General features: G+C 43.0%; 1 protein-coding gene across 3 annotated transcripts in view; it reads left to right on the forward strand.

The window, feature by feature from the left end:
• TOGARAM2 (TOG array regulator of axonemal microtubules 2) overlaps window positions 1–14,556 on the forward strand; it is a 94,804-nt gene that overhangs the window by 21,601 nt on the left and 58,647 nt on the right. For all 3 annotated transcript variants that reach the window (XM_072634083.1, XM_072634084.1, XM_072634085.1), the window contains 4 exons: window positions 866–1,077; window positions 5,260–5,444; window positions 10,781–10,827; window positions 14,160–14,341. In XM_072634083.1, coding sequence (XP_072490184.1) covers window positions 866–1,077; window positions 5,260–5,444; window positions 10,781–10,827; window positions 14,160–14,341 — 626 coding nt within the window. The remainder of the gene's footprint in view (window positions 1–865; window positions 1,078–5,259; window positions 5,445–10,780; window positions 10,828–14,159; window positions 14,342–14,556) is intronic.

Raw genomic sequence — 14,556 nt, forward strand, 5'->3', positions numbered from 1 at the left:
TTGTATGTTCAGAGCTTAGCCCAGTGCCTGGCATATAGTGAGCATTTAATAAATGCTTATTGACAGACAGACTGACTGACTGTGGGTCCCTCAGGGTCTAACAGAACAGACCTTTCTTCTGTTGTCTGTGTGAATCCAAGTGCCAACGCTGGATTGGATAGTAGGCCAAGGAAAATCAAATTACATTCCTCGAGTTTTCCCTGGAGGAAACTTGCCATGCAACTGACCAGGCTCAGTCCACTCGCTCAACAAGCAGATGTAACAAGCTCTCATGTGCTATATACTGGCAGTGCAAAGACAAGAATGAGCCAGTCCCTGCCTTTAGAAACTTCCATTCTACTCAGTCAGTTGTGGGATTGAATTTGCATTCTCATTCACACACACACACACACACACACACACACACACACACACACACACACACACACAGACACCCCTCTTATTCCCCAGGGGTGTTCTTGCTGGCTCGCTGTTTGGGACACCTGACATTCCATGGCCGACATCTATAACTTTGTCAGTGTCCCCTTTGCCTACAATTCCCTCCTTTCTCATCTCTGCCTCTGCCTCTGCCTTCACATCCAGAGAAAGAATGATGACGTCTGAATGCAGATCGAAGCATACTATTTGTTCTCTCCTTTTGGTTTGGTTTTGTTTAGTTTCTTCTTTCTCATTGTTCATTCCACTGGTTATAATTCTTCTTGACAACATGATTAATGTGATAATATATTTAATATGAATGCATATGTAGAGCCTATATTGGCTTTAGCTAGGGCCATGCTGCTTTTCTCAAAAGGAAAGCACCTTCAAGGTGAGGACATCCCCTTGCCTTGGAGCGCCCATTCATTTCCTTTTTTCCCCTCTGTAGCTTCCTTGGATCCTGGAGGAGTGACTAAGGGTACTTCCCTGAAGAGTGCCATGCCCCGCCCCACCTCTCAGAGACTACTAAGGGCTTCCAGGCCAATGCCTCCCATCCTGAGCATCCCCACCACCCCAGAGGCCAAAGGATCCTTAGAGAATGGCCCAGGCCCACAAGGGAGTAGTGCGGGCCAGCCAAGGGCAACTCCAGCTGCACAAGAGGTAATGCCTGACCTGCCATTCTAAGTTTGCAACACCTGTTCCTTTCTTCATAGAGTAAATGTCTTCTACTCACTAATATAGAAGCTGCTCTCTCTGTCGGTGTCTATCGATGAATTTATTTGTTTATTTGATTTTCTTTTCATTTTTCATGTGACTTATCATCAATCAATCAATCAAACAACATGCATTTATTAGTACCTACAATATGCCAGGCATGTGCTCTATGCTAGGGATATAAATATGAAAGTGAGTTAGATGGTCCATCCTTTCAAGAAGCTTGCGTTTCACTGGGGAGATACAACATGCTCTCAGATACACACAGGCTATACATACAAATTGCCTCCAGAGGTGGAGAGAACCACAACTGGTTCCATCAAGAAAGTCTTTTCCAAGGAAGGGGCGCTTGAGCCTCGACAAATAACACACGCTGAAAGCTTTGACAAAGGGTATGAATTTGATCCACTATCAATTCCTGGTGGGAGGGAGAATTGTTCACTTCCCTCTTCTACCTGCCTTCTGCCATCCTTAAACTCAAAGCATGACCATGGGGGTGCTTAAAATTAGTTTAAAGGTCCTGGGAATTTAGACTCAGAACTCTACAGAGAAGGATTTTGCCCTTTTGGATTCTAGGGCCTTCTACCATTTATACTTCACTGAACCTGAAAAATGTTTTGTCAGGAATAAAAATATCTTTGCTTGGGTCACACCTTCTCTAATGCTAATGTGCTTTCTGGCGGAGGAAGACACGTAGTTGTCATTCTTACTGTAGAGAAAGGTATGAAGCAGCGTCATTCTTCCTAAAGTTTCCATGTAGGCACTTAATAAATGTTGATTGACTAATGGACACCCATCTTGGGTCAAACTTTTGTGGGACCATACTGGACATAGTTCAGAATGAGAAAATGAGAATGCCCTTGGGGATGAGGTAATTCATAGGAGCTTAGATTTAGGGACTGCCTGAGACTTTAGAGGCCATCCAGTTCAATCCTCTCATTTTGCTGATAAGGAAACTGAGGCCCAGAGAAGGTAGCATGTAGGTGATGGGAGTGCTGGACTTGAAGCTGACCAAGATCTAGGTTGAATAAATAGAAGAGAAAGGTGTGAGGGCCCTAGGTGAAAACCCCATTACATTATCCCACCTGTCTTGACTCCAGGAGATGAATTGGATCTCAATTAGCCCAAGGACTTGAAGAAGTCAAGTCCATTCAGGCCTCATTAGAGGCACTTAGGGATACTTACATACTGTATGTATGGTTCCTGGAAGGGCAGGGACTGTTTCATTTTAGTCTTTTATTCCTAGCACTTAGCACAAGTGGATGGTTGATAAATACCCACTGACTGATTGATTGACTTCTATGAGGACATAGCCAGGGGTGCTTTAGCCCAGATGGGCTACCCCTATTAAAAGGCAGTACTTGTTGGCTAAGCCTTGGTTGGCACAGCTTGCCTCTTTGGGGAGAGATTCTACCTGTGGCATCCAATCTTGGCCTGGATCCTGCCTTGCTAGCTTCTTCAGTTACTTGGTCCCAGGCTGGCCTTGGAAAATTCCTATCACAACCTCCCCTAGTCTCACCTAGCTTGGTTGTCACAATCAAACCTTTGTCTTCCTTCCTATCTGTGTCCTGTCTCAAGTCCAGGACCTGTTCTTGACATGTCCTTACCTTGGAATACTTAGTATTGACCTCCGGTTTACCTGACCACTTGGTTGAACAGATCTTCCTCAAATGGCTGGCCTCAGCACATATACATTGTACCTGAGCATCAGCCCCATTTTTTGCAAATTCTTTCTTAACAACTGCTGACTGGATCTTGCCTAATCCTTACCTCACCCAGGAGAATTTCCAGGATACAGATTTAGCACAGCCTAACCTGGTCCATCTTGGGCATAAACAATGTGTATTACTAGTCATTTTTTTTTTTGGGTGGCCAAATGATAGGATCATGAAATTGGAATCTGGAAGGAAGCTTAGAGGTCATCTATTCCAAACCTTTCATTTTATTACTGAGAAAACTCAGGTAGATTCAGTAACTTGCCCAACATCTCTCAGATGATAAGTGACTGAACTAGGATTAGAATCCAGGTCTCCTGACTCAAATTCAGCCCTCTTTTTACTGTATCCCATTCTCGCAGATGGGAATAGATCATATCCCTGAAATAATACAAAGTGGGATAATGTGTGTGTGCGAGGATCGAACCTGATGTTCTGTAAAAGTAAATCCAAAGAGACTGTAGTTCCTGTTTTCTACAAGGTCCAAGTTTTTTTTATTTAAAAATATTTATTTTAAAATTAATAACCATAGTGAGATCAAACAATACAAAAATAAAATCATACATAAAACTATGAATTCCAGATGATTTGTAGTTTGATAAAAGGGAAAAAATAATCATATGCAAACTCTAATGACAATGACAGTAGTATCCTGTATCCTTCTGGGGCCCCTAATATTTTTCTTCCATGTACTTATCAGATTTTATTATTATGATGTGTGTAATTAGTGTGCTCCCTATCACTTCATATGTGCCTTTCTGTATTTATTTGTGTTCTTCATATTCATCATTTATCACAGTAACATAGAAACAATAATGGCAATAACATAGAAGATCCAAATTTAAAGACAAGATGGTGCTCACTTGGAGTTAAGAGCCCTGGACTGGCAGTGAGGACACCTGGCTTCTGTTCCCAACCCTATCTAGGATCCACTGGTCATGTGACCTTGGTCAAGTCACTTTGCATCTGGGCTTTGCTTTTTTTTTTTTTTTCTGTTAGGATGAAAGGTTGGAACTGATAAATGTTTGCCAGGAATAAAAATAACTCTGAGCTAAATCATCTCTAATACAGATGTGTTTTCTGGCACAGTAAGACATATAATAGTCATCTTTATTCTAGAGAAAGGCGTGAAGTAGCCATTCTTCCTAAGATTTCCACAGAGGCACTTAAAAAATGCTTATTGATTGACTAACTTATACCATCTTAGGTTAAACTTTTGTGGGACCATGCAGGACACAGTTCAGCAATGGGAAACTGAGAGTTGCCTTGGAGATGAGGTAATCCATAGGAGCTTAGATTTAGCGACTGCCAGAGACTTCAGAGGCCATCAGCTCTGATCCCTTCATTTTGCAGAGGAGGAAATAAAAGGGGGCAGCATGAAGTAGGAGCTTACAGTGCTGGACCTGAGATCAGGAAGGCCAGGTTTTCATCCTGTCTCAGACACTGTCTGACTCTGGGCAAATCACTTTATTGCCTTATACCTCAGTCTTCTCACCTGTAAAATGGCAGTAACAGGAGCAGCTACCTCACAGGGGTGTTGTGAGAACAAATGGGATGAGGTAGATAATCAGAGGAGATAACATGTAAAGCACTTAAAGTACTATTTAAATGCTGCCTGTGATGATGACGCTGAGGAGGAAGAGAACGATTAGGAGGACGAAGATGATGTCAAGCATTTTGTAACCTTTAAAGTTCTATATATACCTATATAAACATATATAAATATATACCATTTATATAGATAAATATATACCATTTATACAGATAAATATATACTATTTATATAGACAAATATTAGCAGCTATTATTATTATTAGTAAACTAATGATATGTCTTGCTCAAGTTTATTCAGATTCCTGAACAAATAATTTTCCAGGGTACAGGAGCATGATTACGATCACTGTATCATTGGCTTTCTCAGGTCTAAAATTCCATGATTCTTTGAAATACGAAGAAAGAAGGAAATGGAGTTTGATTTGGGAACTTTCTGAAGGGGAAGGTGGGGTGGAATGTTCTTTGAGATATTAGTGTCCTAAGCTTCATGTGTCTCTATGGGATTTCCTCATCTAAACCCTGTCATATCTCATCATGGTGTGGGAGCAACCCTGGGTTCTCAAAGACAGAGCAGAGGCCAAGCTCTGGCAGGTCTTCTTAGGCTGGAAGACTTGAATGTAAGCGAAGGCCTGGCCATCATTTGAGGATTAGCTTCAAACTAGCTTGAAGAGACTCATCACTGGAAGGGTGAGGTATGGAGTTTTGGAGTTTGGGTCTTTTTTTGGACATATCAACTCATGATGACTAAATACCAAGGCTGGATCCATAGAGAGTCCCATGCCATCAAAACTGCAGATCTTTTAAAGGATCAAAGTGAGAATAGCTAGACTTTAATGCCCTCTCCTGATGCTGTTCCCAGGTGCAGATATCCCTTCAGTACCTCCATTGCAAGGATGAGAAGATGAAGGGATCTCTGGGAGATCTGAACCCTCCCATCCCAAAGGCCGGGCAGCCAGCAGTAACTTTGCCGGCTGTTGTTAGCAATCCCAGTCCCCTGACTTCAAGCCAAGGTGTCCTCAATGTCCAGGAGGTCTGTGGATTAAGGTAAGCCATACTGGGCATTTCATTGGAGTTTTAAAGATTCAGAGATTGTTAGAGTTCTCAGGGATCACCAGTTTCTGTTGGGTTTGTATAGATTCTGTTGGGTTTGTATGGAGCCAGTGCTCCATAGTTGGGTGCATTGGATTATTGTTGATGGACTACAGCAGGGGTTCTTAACCTAAGATCCCTAAATTGGTTTTTAAAAAATATTTTAAAGTGTATTTTAATAAATTTCCTTAGTAATCATATTTTTTTTGTTTGATGCGTTGAGAACACATTCTGAGAAGGGGTCCATAGACTTTACCAGGTTGCCAAGGGGTCTGGGGATACACAAAATACTTAAGAATCCCTGGTCTGGAGGGTCTTTGCTTTATCACAAGCATAGAAGACTGGGATCCTAAACTCGAAGAGTTTATTATAATCCTGTTTGAGATCATTGGTGGTTTTTGTCCTTGGCAAACCTAGCTCCTTTGAGCTCCTTTGAAACATCCTATAGGCAAGGACACGTTACACTCTCCCAGGAAAGTAGCAATGTCCCCATGAGAGGGAGTCAATCCAGAGAGTGTCAAAATGTGGATATGAACACAGACAAGACTCCCAGGTATGCCCTGAACTATGCTTTGGGTCTGCCTTCCATCCTGTCCCCACCTTGTTTTCCCCTTTCTTTTAAACCTTCAAGGGTGCCCCCTCTACTTAGGAACATGCTCAGATTTTTCCTTAGACTAAGAAACCTGGTCCTCAACCCTACTTCTCCCCCTTGAACTACCATCTTGCCTCTCTTTCCAGACATCTTTCAGGAGCAATCTATACGTTCTGCCTTCACCTTCTTGGCCCTTTGCAATCTGCCTTCCATCTTCCCCATTCTGCTGGAACCACTCTTTTAAAGATCATCAAGGGCTTCTTACTTGCAAAGTCAGATGGTCTTTCCTAGACCTCATTCTCCTTGGCCTTTCTGCAGCACCTGACACCATTGGTTGATCATCCTTTCCTTGAACCTCTCTCCTCCTTAATCTTTCTGCCTCTAGGACCTCCTCTTTCCTTTTTGGCTGCTACCTTTCTCTCTCCTTTACAGGTATTTTCCCTTTTCCTCCTTTTTCTTCATGTGGGCATTCCCCAGGGTTCTCTCCTGGCTTCTTTTAACTTTCTCTATGCACTCAGTGATCTCATCTACTCTTTTGCTGTCAATCATGACTTTTCTGTGCCTGACTTTCAGATGACTTCCAAACTCAACCTCTCCCCAAGCCAGTTTAGTCTCACATTTCTCGATGCTTGATGAACATCGCTACCTAGGCCTTCTTCAGTTGTCCAGAACCAAATCTGTCTTTATTCACTTCCTGCCTCCAGACCAGCTTCACCTCCTGGCTTTCTGGTGATGGTACTATCACTTCCCCAGCAATTCAGGCTAAAAACCCTCAGAGTCAATGAGGTCTCTTTTCTCTTCTCATGGTTCATCAGTAGTCAAGTGCTGTTGACTCTGTTTTACAGAATATCTCTTATCTTTTTCTTTTCCTCTCCATTATCTTGTTTAGGCCCTCATTTTTTTTTTTTAATGGGCATTACTGTGTATAGTTACTCACTGCTCTAATTTTTATTACACATGATTGCCTGATTAATATTCCTAAAGCAAAGCTCTGATCATGTCACTCTTTTGTTCAAAAATATTTAATGGCCATACAAGCAATATGATAAATTTCATTATAAATGAAATTTAAGCTCCTTAATCTGGCACTCAAGACCCTCCAAGCTCTGGAACATCCAGGCTTATTTCCCACTGTGCATTTTCTACCTGACGATAATCTATCTGATCAAAAAGGACTACCAAACAGTTTTGCCTTTCCAGCTTGTGTCCTTCCTTATGTTCCTTCATCTATCTGAAATTCTCTTTTCTCCTCTCTGCCTGCTGCATATAGTTCTGACCACCCAATGACAGCCTGCCTTTGGACCCAAAAGCAAGTGTTGGGGCTGAGTGAATGAATGCTCTGAGGGATAGAGTTGTGGAAGGCAGAATAAAGGATGAAGACAGTCTTACTTTTTGGGAAGCAAGAGAAGGAAGGGGATCCAGGAAAGGAGACAGACAGAGAGGGACCTATTAGAAAAGTAAAAAAGAATAGCCAAGTTTGCAATCATTTGCAGAAGCAGTATGATAAGATCATGATCCCTGGCTTTGGGTTCAAATCCCACTTTTGACACTTGCTGCCTTTGTGACGTTGAACAGATCATAATCTCCATGGGCCTCTGATTTCTCATGAGAAGGCTTCTGAAATCTTTCTCTTTCTGGAACTATGATTTCATAGCTTATAGCCTTGTCCTCTTCCTACTAATTGCTGAAAGCAGCAGGTGTGGGAGTAAGGTAGTTGCCTAGCTACACTGGGATGTCAGGGAGATTAAGGATGGGATGCACCTTGCACCTGGAGTCTAGGGCTGGGAATCAGGGAATCACAGTAGCTGGTGGCAAGAGAAAGAGGCTGTCCACATTTTGGGTCCCACCTGGTCTTCAGTGCCATGTTCATGTGCAGGTCGAGTCAGTTGGCAGTGTGATTGCTGGTCCTGTGGACGACACTGCTTCTAGTTTGGAAGGTCCATGGGAAGGCAAATGTGAAGCCAATGAATTCCCCAGTGCCATCTCTTTACCCCACAAAAGGCAGTGGTGTTGTGGCTCAACCCTGGTGCAGGAATAGGTTCAGAGAAGAGAAGGCTGGTGGGGCTGTTGCCAGACTGGAGATGCCCCAGAAGATCTGGCACTCTTTAATTTATAGAACTCCCAGAAGTTGGTCCAGAGAGATCTTTAAGGTCATGTTCACTCTGAAGAAGACTCTGGAGGATAGGGTTATCTTATAGCTACCACATAGCAGACATGGACCCCCACATTGGCCCCAGAGTCACCGTGGTTGTTGTAGGTGGCAGGCATGAGTTACTACTCCTCCTCTTCACCCTCTACATATTCCCACAATACTAGTTGGGACTAGTGAGAACAAGGAATCTATGGTGAAGACCAGGAGTGGTTTAGGTTAATTTTTCCCCCAGCTGGATTGATCTTGAACCTGTGGGCAGAAGAATATACAAGTGGTTTTTAGGACCTTGGCAGGGAGGTCTTGAGACCCCAGGGAACCACATCTCACTGCCATCAATGTCTATGTTTTTATTTTCCTGAACTGTTTTTACCTGGGGATATTTGAATTTTTTTTATTAAATAGATTATTTGTTTCAATAATCCATTAGACTCTGAATAATCTATTGTGCCAGATGCAGAAATGAGACTGACACATTCATCTTTAAGACACATGAGTGTGAAAAGTTGGTCTGGAGTAGACGCTCCAGGGTCTGTGTGGATTGAGATGAATGATGCCTCTGGACCTCCTTAATCTGACTGACCTTTGGGGCTGGAATGCAGGACCCCAAGAATCAGTCCATTTGTCCTGGGGTCTACTGTCAGGCATCAAGAGGATCTTTGCTGTCTATACCTTTCCCTCCTCAAGAAGAGGAAGTTCATTCATAAAACACACAACACTTTTATAGGGAATGAACTGGATCACAGACATAGAGATGGGAGGGGTTTTAGAGATCATCAAGTTCCCCCAGTCCCCCATTTGCAGATGAGGAAACTGAGGCCCAGAGAAGTGGAGTAACTTGCTTAGGGCCTCATGGCTAGCAGATATCTGAGGAAGGATTCAAACTTAGCTTTTTCTGACTCCTATTTGAATGCTTTACCTGGTACATCATGAATTTTCTTAGACTCCCACTCAGATCTCCACTGCACTAGGGCACCAAGGTCTGATTTCTTCATGGCAGCGAAGGGAATTCCCTCCAGGGTGAGCTTCTATGAGTATTTTGACCAGGAGAAGGTTGATTCAGGAAATAGGTGAGCTCAGAAGGAAGAACACAACAGGGGTAGAGGATTCACCATCAACTCCAACTTGGTTCCTGGGAGTTCTCCTGGCACTGCTTTAGCTTCTGTTTCCTAGAAGACAAGTTTGTATTTTACCAAGACCAAGCTGTGGCAATGAGGAGCCCTGGGTCCTTGGGAAACCTTTGGAATGACCAATGTGGAAACAAAACTGGATTTTTTCTGTTTGGCGTCAGAGGGCTGAACCAGAAGCAATGGGGTGAAAGTCTGCACAGAAGCAAACTTGGACTAGATGTCAGGAACAACGTGATCTACCTCAGAGTGGAACATGCTGCCTTGGGAGGTGGTGGGCTCCTCCTCATTGGAGTTATTCAAGAAGAGGCTGGCTGACCATTTGTCCTCCATGTTGTACCAGTGATTCGCTTTTGGTCATGGGTTAGACTTGTTAGCCACTAGTCAGTCCCTTCCAACATGAGACTCTGTGATTCTGAGTTTCTTGTACAATAAAGTGAAGGGGTGGTGGGTGAGGGTAGAGAAAGAATGCTTACTTACACATAATAACAGCGTTTATGTAGTGTGCTTTTTGGCTACAAAGTTCTTGGTACACTTTCTATACACCTGATCTTCATGACATCTCTGGAAGATGGGTAGTGAAAAGTGATCCCCATTTTATGGATGAGAAAACTGAGACTTGGAAATATTAAGTGACTTACTTGTCAATGATCACATGGCTGGTGAGTAGGCAGTAGTGGTAGGTGAGGAGTGAGACTTACTGAGGTCAAGTGAGTTGCATACTGTCATATAGGTGTTAGAGATGAAACTTAGAGCTGATTCCAAGTTCAGGGCTCTTTCTACTATAACAAACAAGTTGCCTTTCTTTTCAAAGTTTCATGTGGTAATAGACAAGCATTTATTAAGTACCTGCTTTCTGCCAGGCATCATGCTAGGTGCTGAATTCCATCATGTGACTGCTCCTGTGCTTGCTAAACTATTTTCCTACTGATTTGTACCTTCTGCTAAACTGTTTTTTTTAAGTATTTGTTCCAATTACCAAGCATTTATTTACTCTCCCTTCCACTCCCTCCCTCCTCCCCCCATTGAACAGCAATTTAAAAAAACACATGATAGAAAACTCTTATAAGAAATATGCACAGTCAAGCAAAGCAGATTTCCTCATTGGCTTTGTCCAAAAATTTACATCTCATTCTGCATTTTGAACCCATGCCCCCTCTGTCAGGAGGTCATTCTGGGTCCTCTGGAACAATGGTTAGTCATTGTATTGATCAGAGTTCTGAAGTCTTTCAAGATTTTAACTCTACCTTTAACACAGCTGCTTCCCCTAGCTGGATTTTATTTTTCCCTCTTCTCAGTCCTCCCCTGCATCTTTATAGAGGATATCTTCACCAACCCTCAACCTGGAAGAGGGATATTTCTGCCTTGTTGTCATTTTACATGGCCTTAAAAAGTTTTTTTTTCCTTTCTAATTTCTTTCAAGATCGGCACAGGAGGACAGTCCCCAGGAGAGGACCCCCAAGTCTATGGGTATGTATGGTTGCCTCTGTTTATTTGCTGTCCTGCACTCTTGGCTACAGAGTTTTGAACAAGTTGTTGGGAATGGGCGGTGGGGAAAATTGCACTTTCCAGTTAAGTCCTTACCAGGCAGCTAGCATCATTTATACAGTGGCAGGAACAATGGTTTTGGAGTGAGGAAGCCTATATGGGAGAAACAGTTCTGCTACTGTCTCTCCTTGGGCAAATCACAACCTCTCTAGGCTTCAATTTTTCTCAACTGTCAGATGAGGGATGTGAACTAGACGTTGTCTCAGGTCCCTTACAACTTTGACACTATGGAGAGAGAAAAACCTAAGACCCCAAAGTGTAATGAGCTCCCTGGACGATTAAAGGTCAGGCAAATGAAACCAATCCTGGGAAGGAAGTCAGGTGAGAAGAATTGTGTAGGGAGAGGGGGAGGAACAGGAGGGTTGAGCAACTTTTTTAATGTGAGGAAGAATTCAGATTTGAAATGCTGATTTGGGTTGCTTGGAAAGGGCAGGAGAAGATGGATGGATGTGAGATCTGATCTAATTGGTTGGGAGGGGTGGGGAAGTGAGTGAGCCAGAAGCCTAGGAGGACTGGATTTTAAGAGGGGTTGGAATGCACATAGCCAGAGCTGCCCAAGTCAGTACAGGTCCAAGGAGTGAGTTTTGGCAGGGTCAAAATAATGCTTAGAGTGTTCCTGGGGAGGGGAGGGACTTGGAGAAGCAGTTACTTTGCTTATTGGAATTATCCAAGCTGAAGGACAGCTTCTTTTGGAACTTAGCGGGGTGGGGGTGGGGGGCCCTCCGCCTTCCACCACCTTAATCACATAAATATTTTTATATATATGGGTCCTGTCCCTCTTTCTTTGATCATCTCTTCAGTAAACAGGCATAGTAGGGGTGCTGCTGGGTCAGAGGGTATGCACAGCTTGGTAACTTTTGGGGCATAGTTCCAAATTGTTTTCCAGAATGGCTGGACCAGTTCCCAGCTCTACCAACAGTGTATTAAGATACTGGTTTCCCTCATCCGGTCCAATATTTATCATTTTTTGGGGGGGAGCATCTTTGTCAATTTGATGTGTAGAACTTCTGATTTACTTTAATTTTCATTTCTCTAATTGTTACTCATTTGGAGCATTTTTAAATGGTTGTCCATAGCTTGGATTTCTTCCTTTGAAAACTGCCTGCTCTTGTTAGCCCCTGAAATACGCTCAGCAGGTGTGGCTGTTGGCCAGGGAGTGCCCAATTTCAGGACACAAAGTTCTAGGCCTGGAGAAAACTTGTCTGATGTGCTTGGCTTTTGTAGCAACCTGGCTCCCCGCACATCTCTACTTAGGTCCTAGCTTCCCCCGTGTGAAAGCCTAGCATTCTGGCATGGTACCACGCACCATCCTCAGTGGGCTACACTGAGAGAGAAAAGTATCACGGTTTGTAAACTGTCCTCACAACCCTATGGAGAAGATAACTTAAGTATTATTAATATTTTAAATATTGCGATGGATGTATTTTTTTTTATACCACCTCCTTTCCAAAGTACTCCTCCCTCTAAGGGCCTCCCCTTCCCTTTCCTACTTAGGAAACCATTTCTTCTAACAAAGGTTAAAAAGAAAGAGGAAAAAACCAGCCCCACAAAAACTACCACCACCCCAGCTCTGGCTGACTGTATATGAATATACATCCCAACCTGTAGTCCTACACCTCAGCAAAGGAAAACACAAGAGGTGTGTTTTCTCAGCTCCTCCCAGACCAGCTTGGCCACTCTAACTGCTTTAGAATTCAGTTTTTCAGGTTTGGCTGTGGTCCTTCCTGTTTACATTGTTACCATTTTAGCCCAAGTATTATTATCAGCATTTTACATATGAGTAAACTGAGGCACAGAGATGTTCAACAAAAACAATAATAATTGGCATTTATATGCTGTAAGCACTTCAGAGTTTGCAAAGTGCTTTATATATGTTTGTCTCCTTTGAGCCGCAGAACAACCCCATTAGATAGGTGCTATTATTACTCTTATTTCTATTTTATAGAGGAGACAGCTAGATGGTTCAGCAGAAAACCTGAGTTCAAATTTGATCTTAGACATTGAATTAGCAGCGTGACCCTGGACAAACCACTTAATGCTGCCTCACTTTCCTCAACTGTAACCAGGGGATAATAACAGCCCCTACCTTGCAAAGGTTGTTGTGAGGATCAATGTTTAGAAAAAGCTTAAAACCCTGCCTGGCACACAGTAGGTACTTAATAAATGCTTATTGCCCCATGAGGAAACAGAGGCTGAGAGATATTAAGTCACTTGCCCAGAGTCACACAACTCAGCTAATACATGCAGGAGCTGCCATTCTCACTCTTTTTCTCTGCTGCCTCTTGCAAAGCCTTGGAGACAAGAGAAGAAGCCTGAGAAAGTTTGGGAAGCTGGTTTTATGTCTAAAATTCCCTGAAAATTAAGACAATGCCATTCCTTATAAATTAGCTTTTCACATTTCCCAGAACTCATTCCTTCATGTAGGTGGAAAACAGATGACAAAGCTCACTGATGGCTAGCAGAATTAAAGTAGCAGTGCTGGCAGGGTGGTGGATGAGCGCTGATCCCTGCTCTGATGTGAGCCAGCTTTACCGGCTTGGTGAAATGCTTCTTTTGAGGCTTCATGTTCTTTATCTGGAAAATGAAGGGGAGAAGCTGGATGATCTTTATGATTCTTTCCAGCTCTAACATATTATGTTGTGTGACTCTGAAGTACCTGTGACAGATTTTCCATATACTTGTCTTCCCCTCCTTTGGTTGGAAGCTCCTTGAGGGCAGGGCGTGTTTTGTGCAGTGCCTGAAGCTTGAAGATGCTTGCTAAATGTCTGTTATGTTTCTACTTCCTTCTTTCCTTCCTTCCTTCCTTCCTTCCTTCCTTCCTTCCTTCCTTCCTTCCTTCCTTCCTTCCTTCCTTCCTTCTTTCCTCCTTCCCTTCTTTCCTTCCTTCCTTCCTTGCTTCTTTCCTTCCTTCCTTTCCTCCCTCTCCTTTTCTCTCTTCTTCCTTTCCTTATCTTTCCTTCTATTATACATGACAAAGCAACTAAATTTTTATACTTTTCCTGACTTGAAATGTAGATTAAAAATACCTTGATTATGTTGCTCCTCAGATGGCTTATCTTGTGCCTGGCTTAAGTGTCCTTGAAGGCCAAACTTAATTTGTACCTTGGTGAATCAATCAGAAGTGTTTGACAGAAGGAACAAGCTTTGAGAGCCTTAGGAATAATAGCCATGCTAGTCCATAGCCTGGAGAGTTGGCTTCAGGGCAAGTATGTGAGGTGTCTTAATACTATCAAGAATGTGTTTTAACTCTTCAGAGGTAAGGCCTACAGTCCCTCCTGTCAGAGCCAGGCCAGTTGGTGGTACAAAGTCTGCTGTCTATTCCTTGAAGACTGCATCTCCATTGACGATACCCTCTGTCAACCATGCCAATAAAGATGAAAGGACAAGGACCCAACAATTGCTGAAAGAAGTAGACCAGCCAGAAAGCAGCCCCAGGGTATGTACAAGGACCATGGAGATGGTGGCCATCACAGAGGATGACAAACTGGCTCAGCTATTGACTTTCAGTTCTAGTAGTGGTGGTGGTGGTGATGCTGGTGTGTGTGTGTATGTGTGTGTTTTAAGGTAACTATGAGTCTAGGCAGTAGAAATAGGAGGAGAGTGGACTAGTGCAGACCTGAAGTTGCCCCACTGTACCTCAGTGGTTTGAAC

The sequence above is a fragment of the Notamacropus eugenii genome, chromosome 1, assembly GCF_028372415.1.
Source record: "Notamacropus eugenii isolate mMacEug1 chromosome 1, mMacEug1.pri_v2, whole genome shotgun sequence".
In the NCBI taxonomy this organism is placed as follows: Eukaryota; Metazoa; Chordata; class Mammalia; order Diprotodontia; family Macropodidae; genus Notamacropus; species Notamacropus eugenii.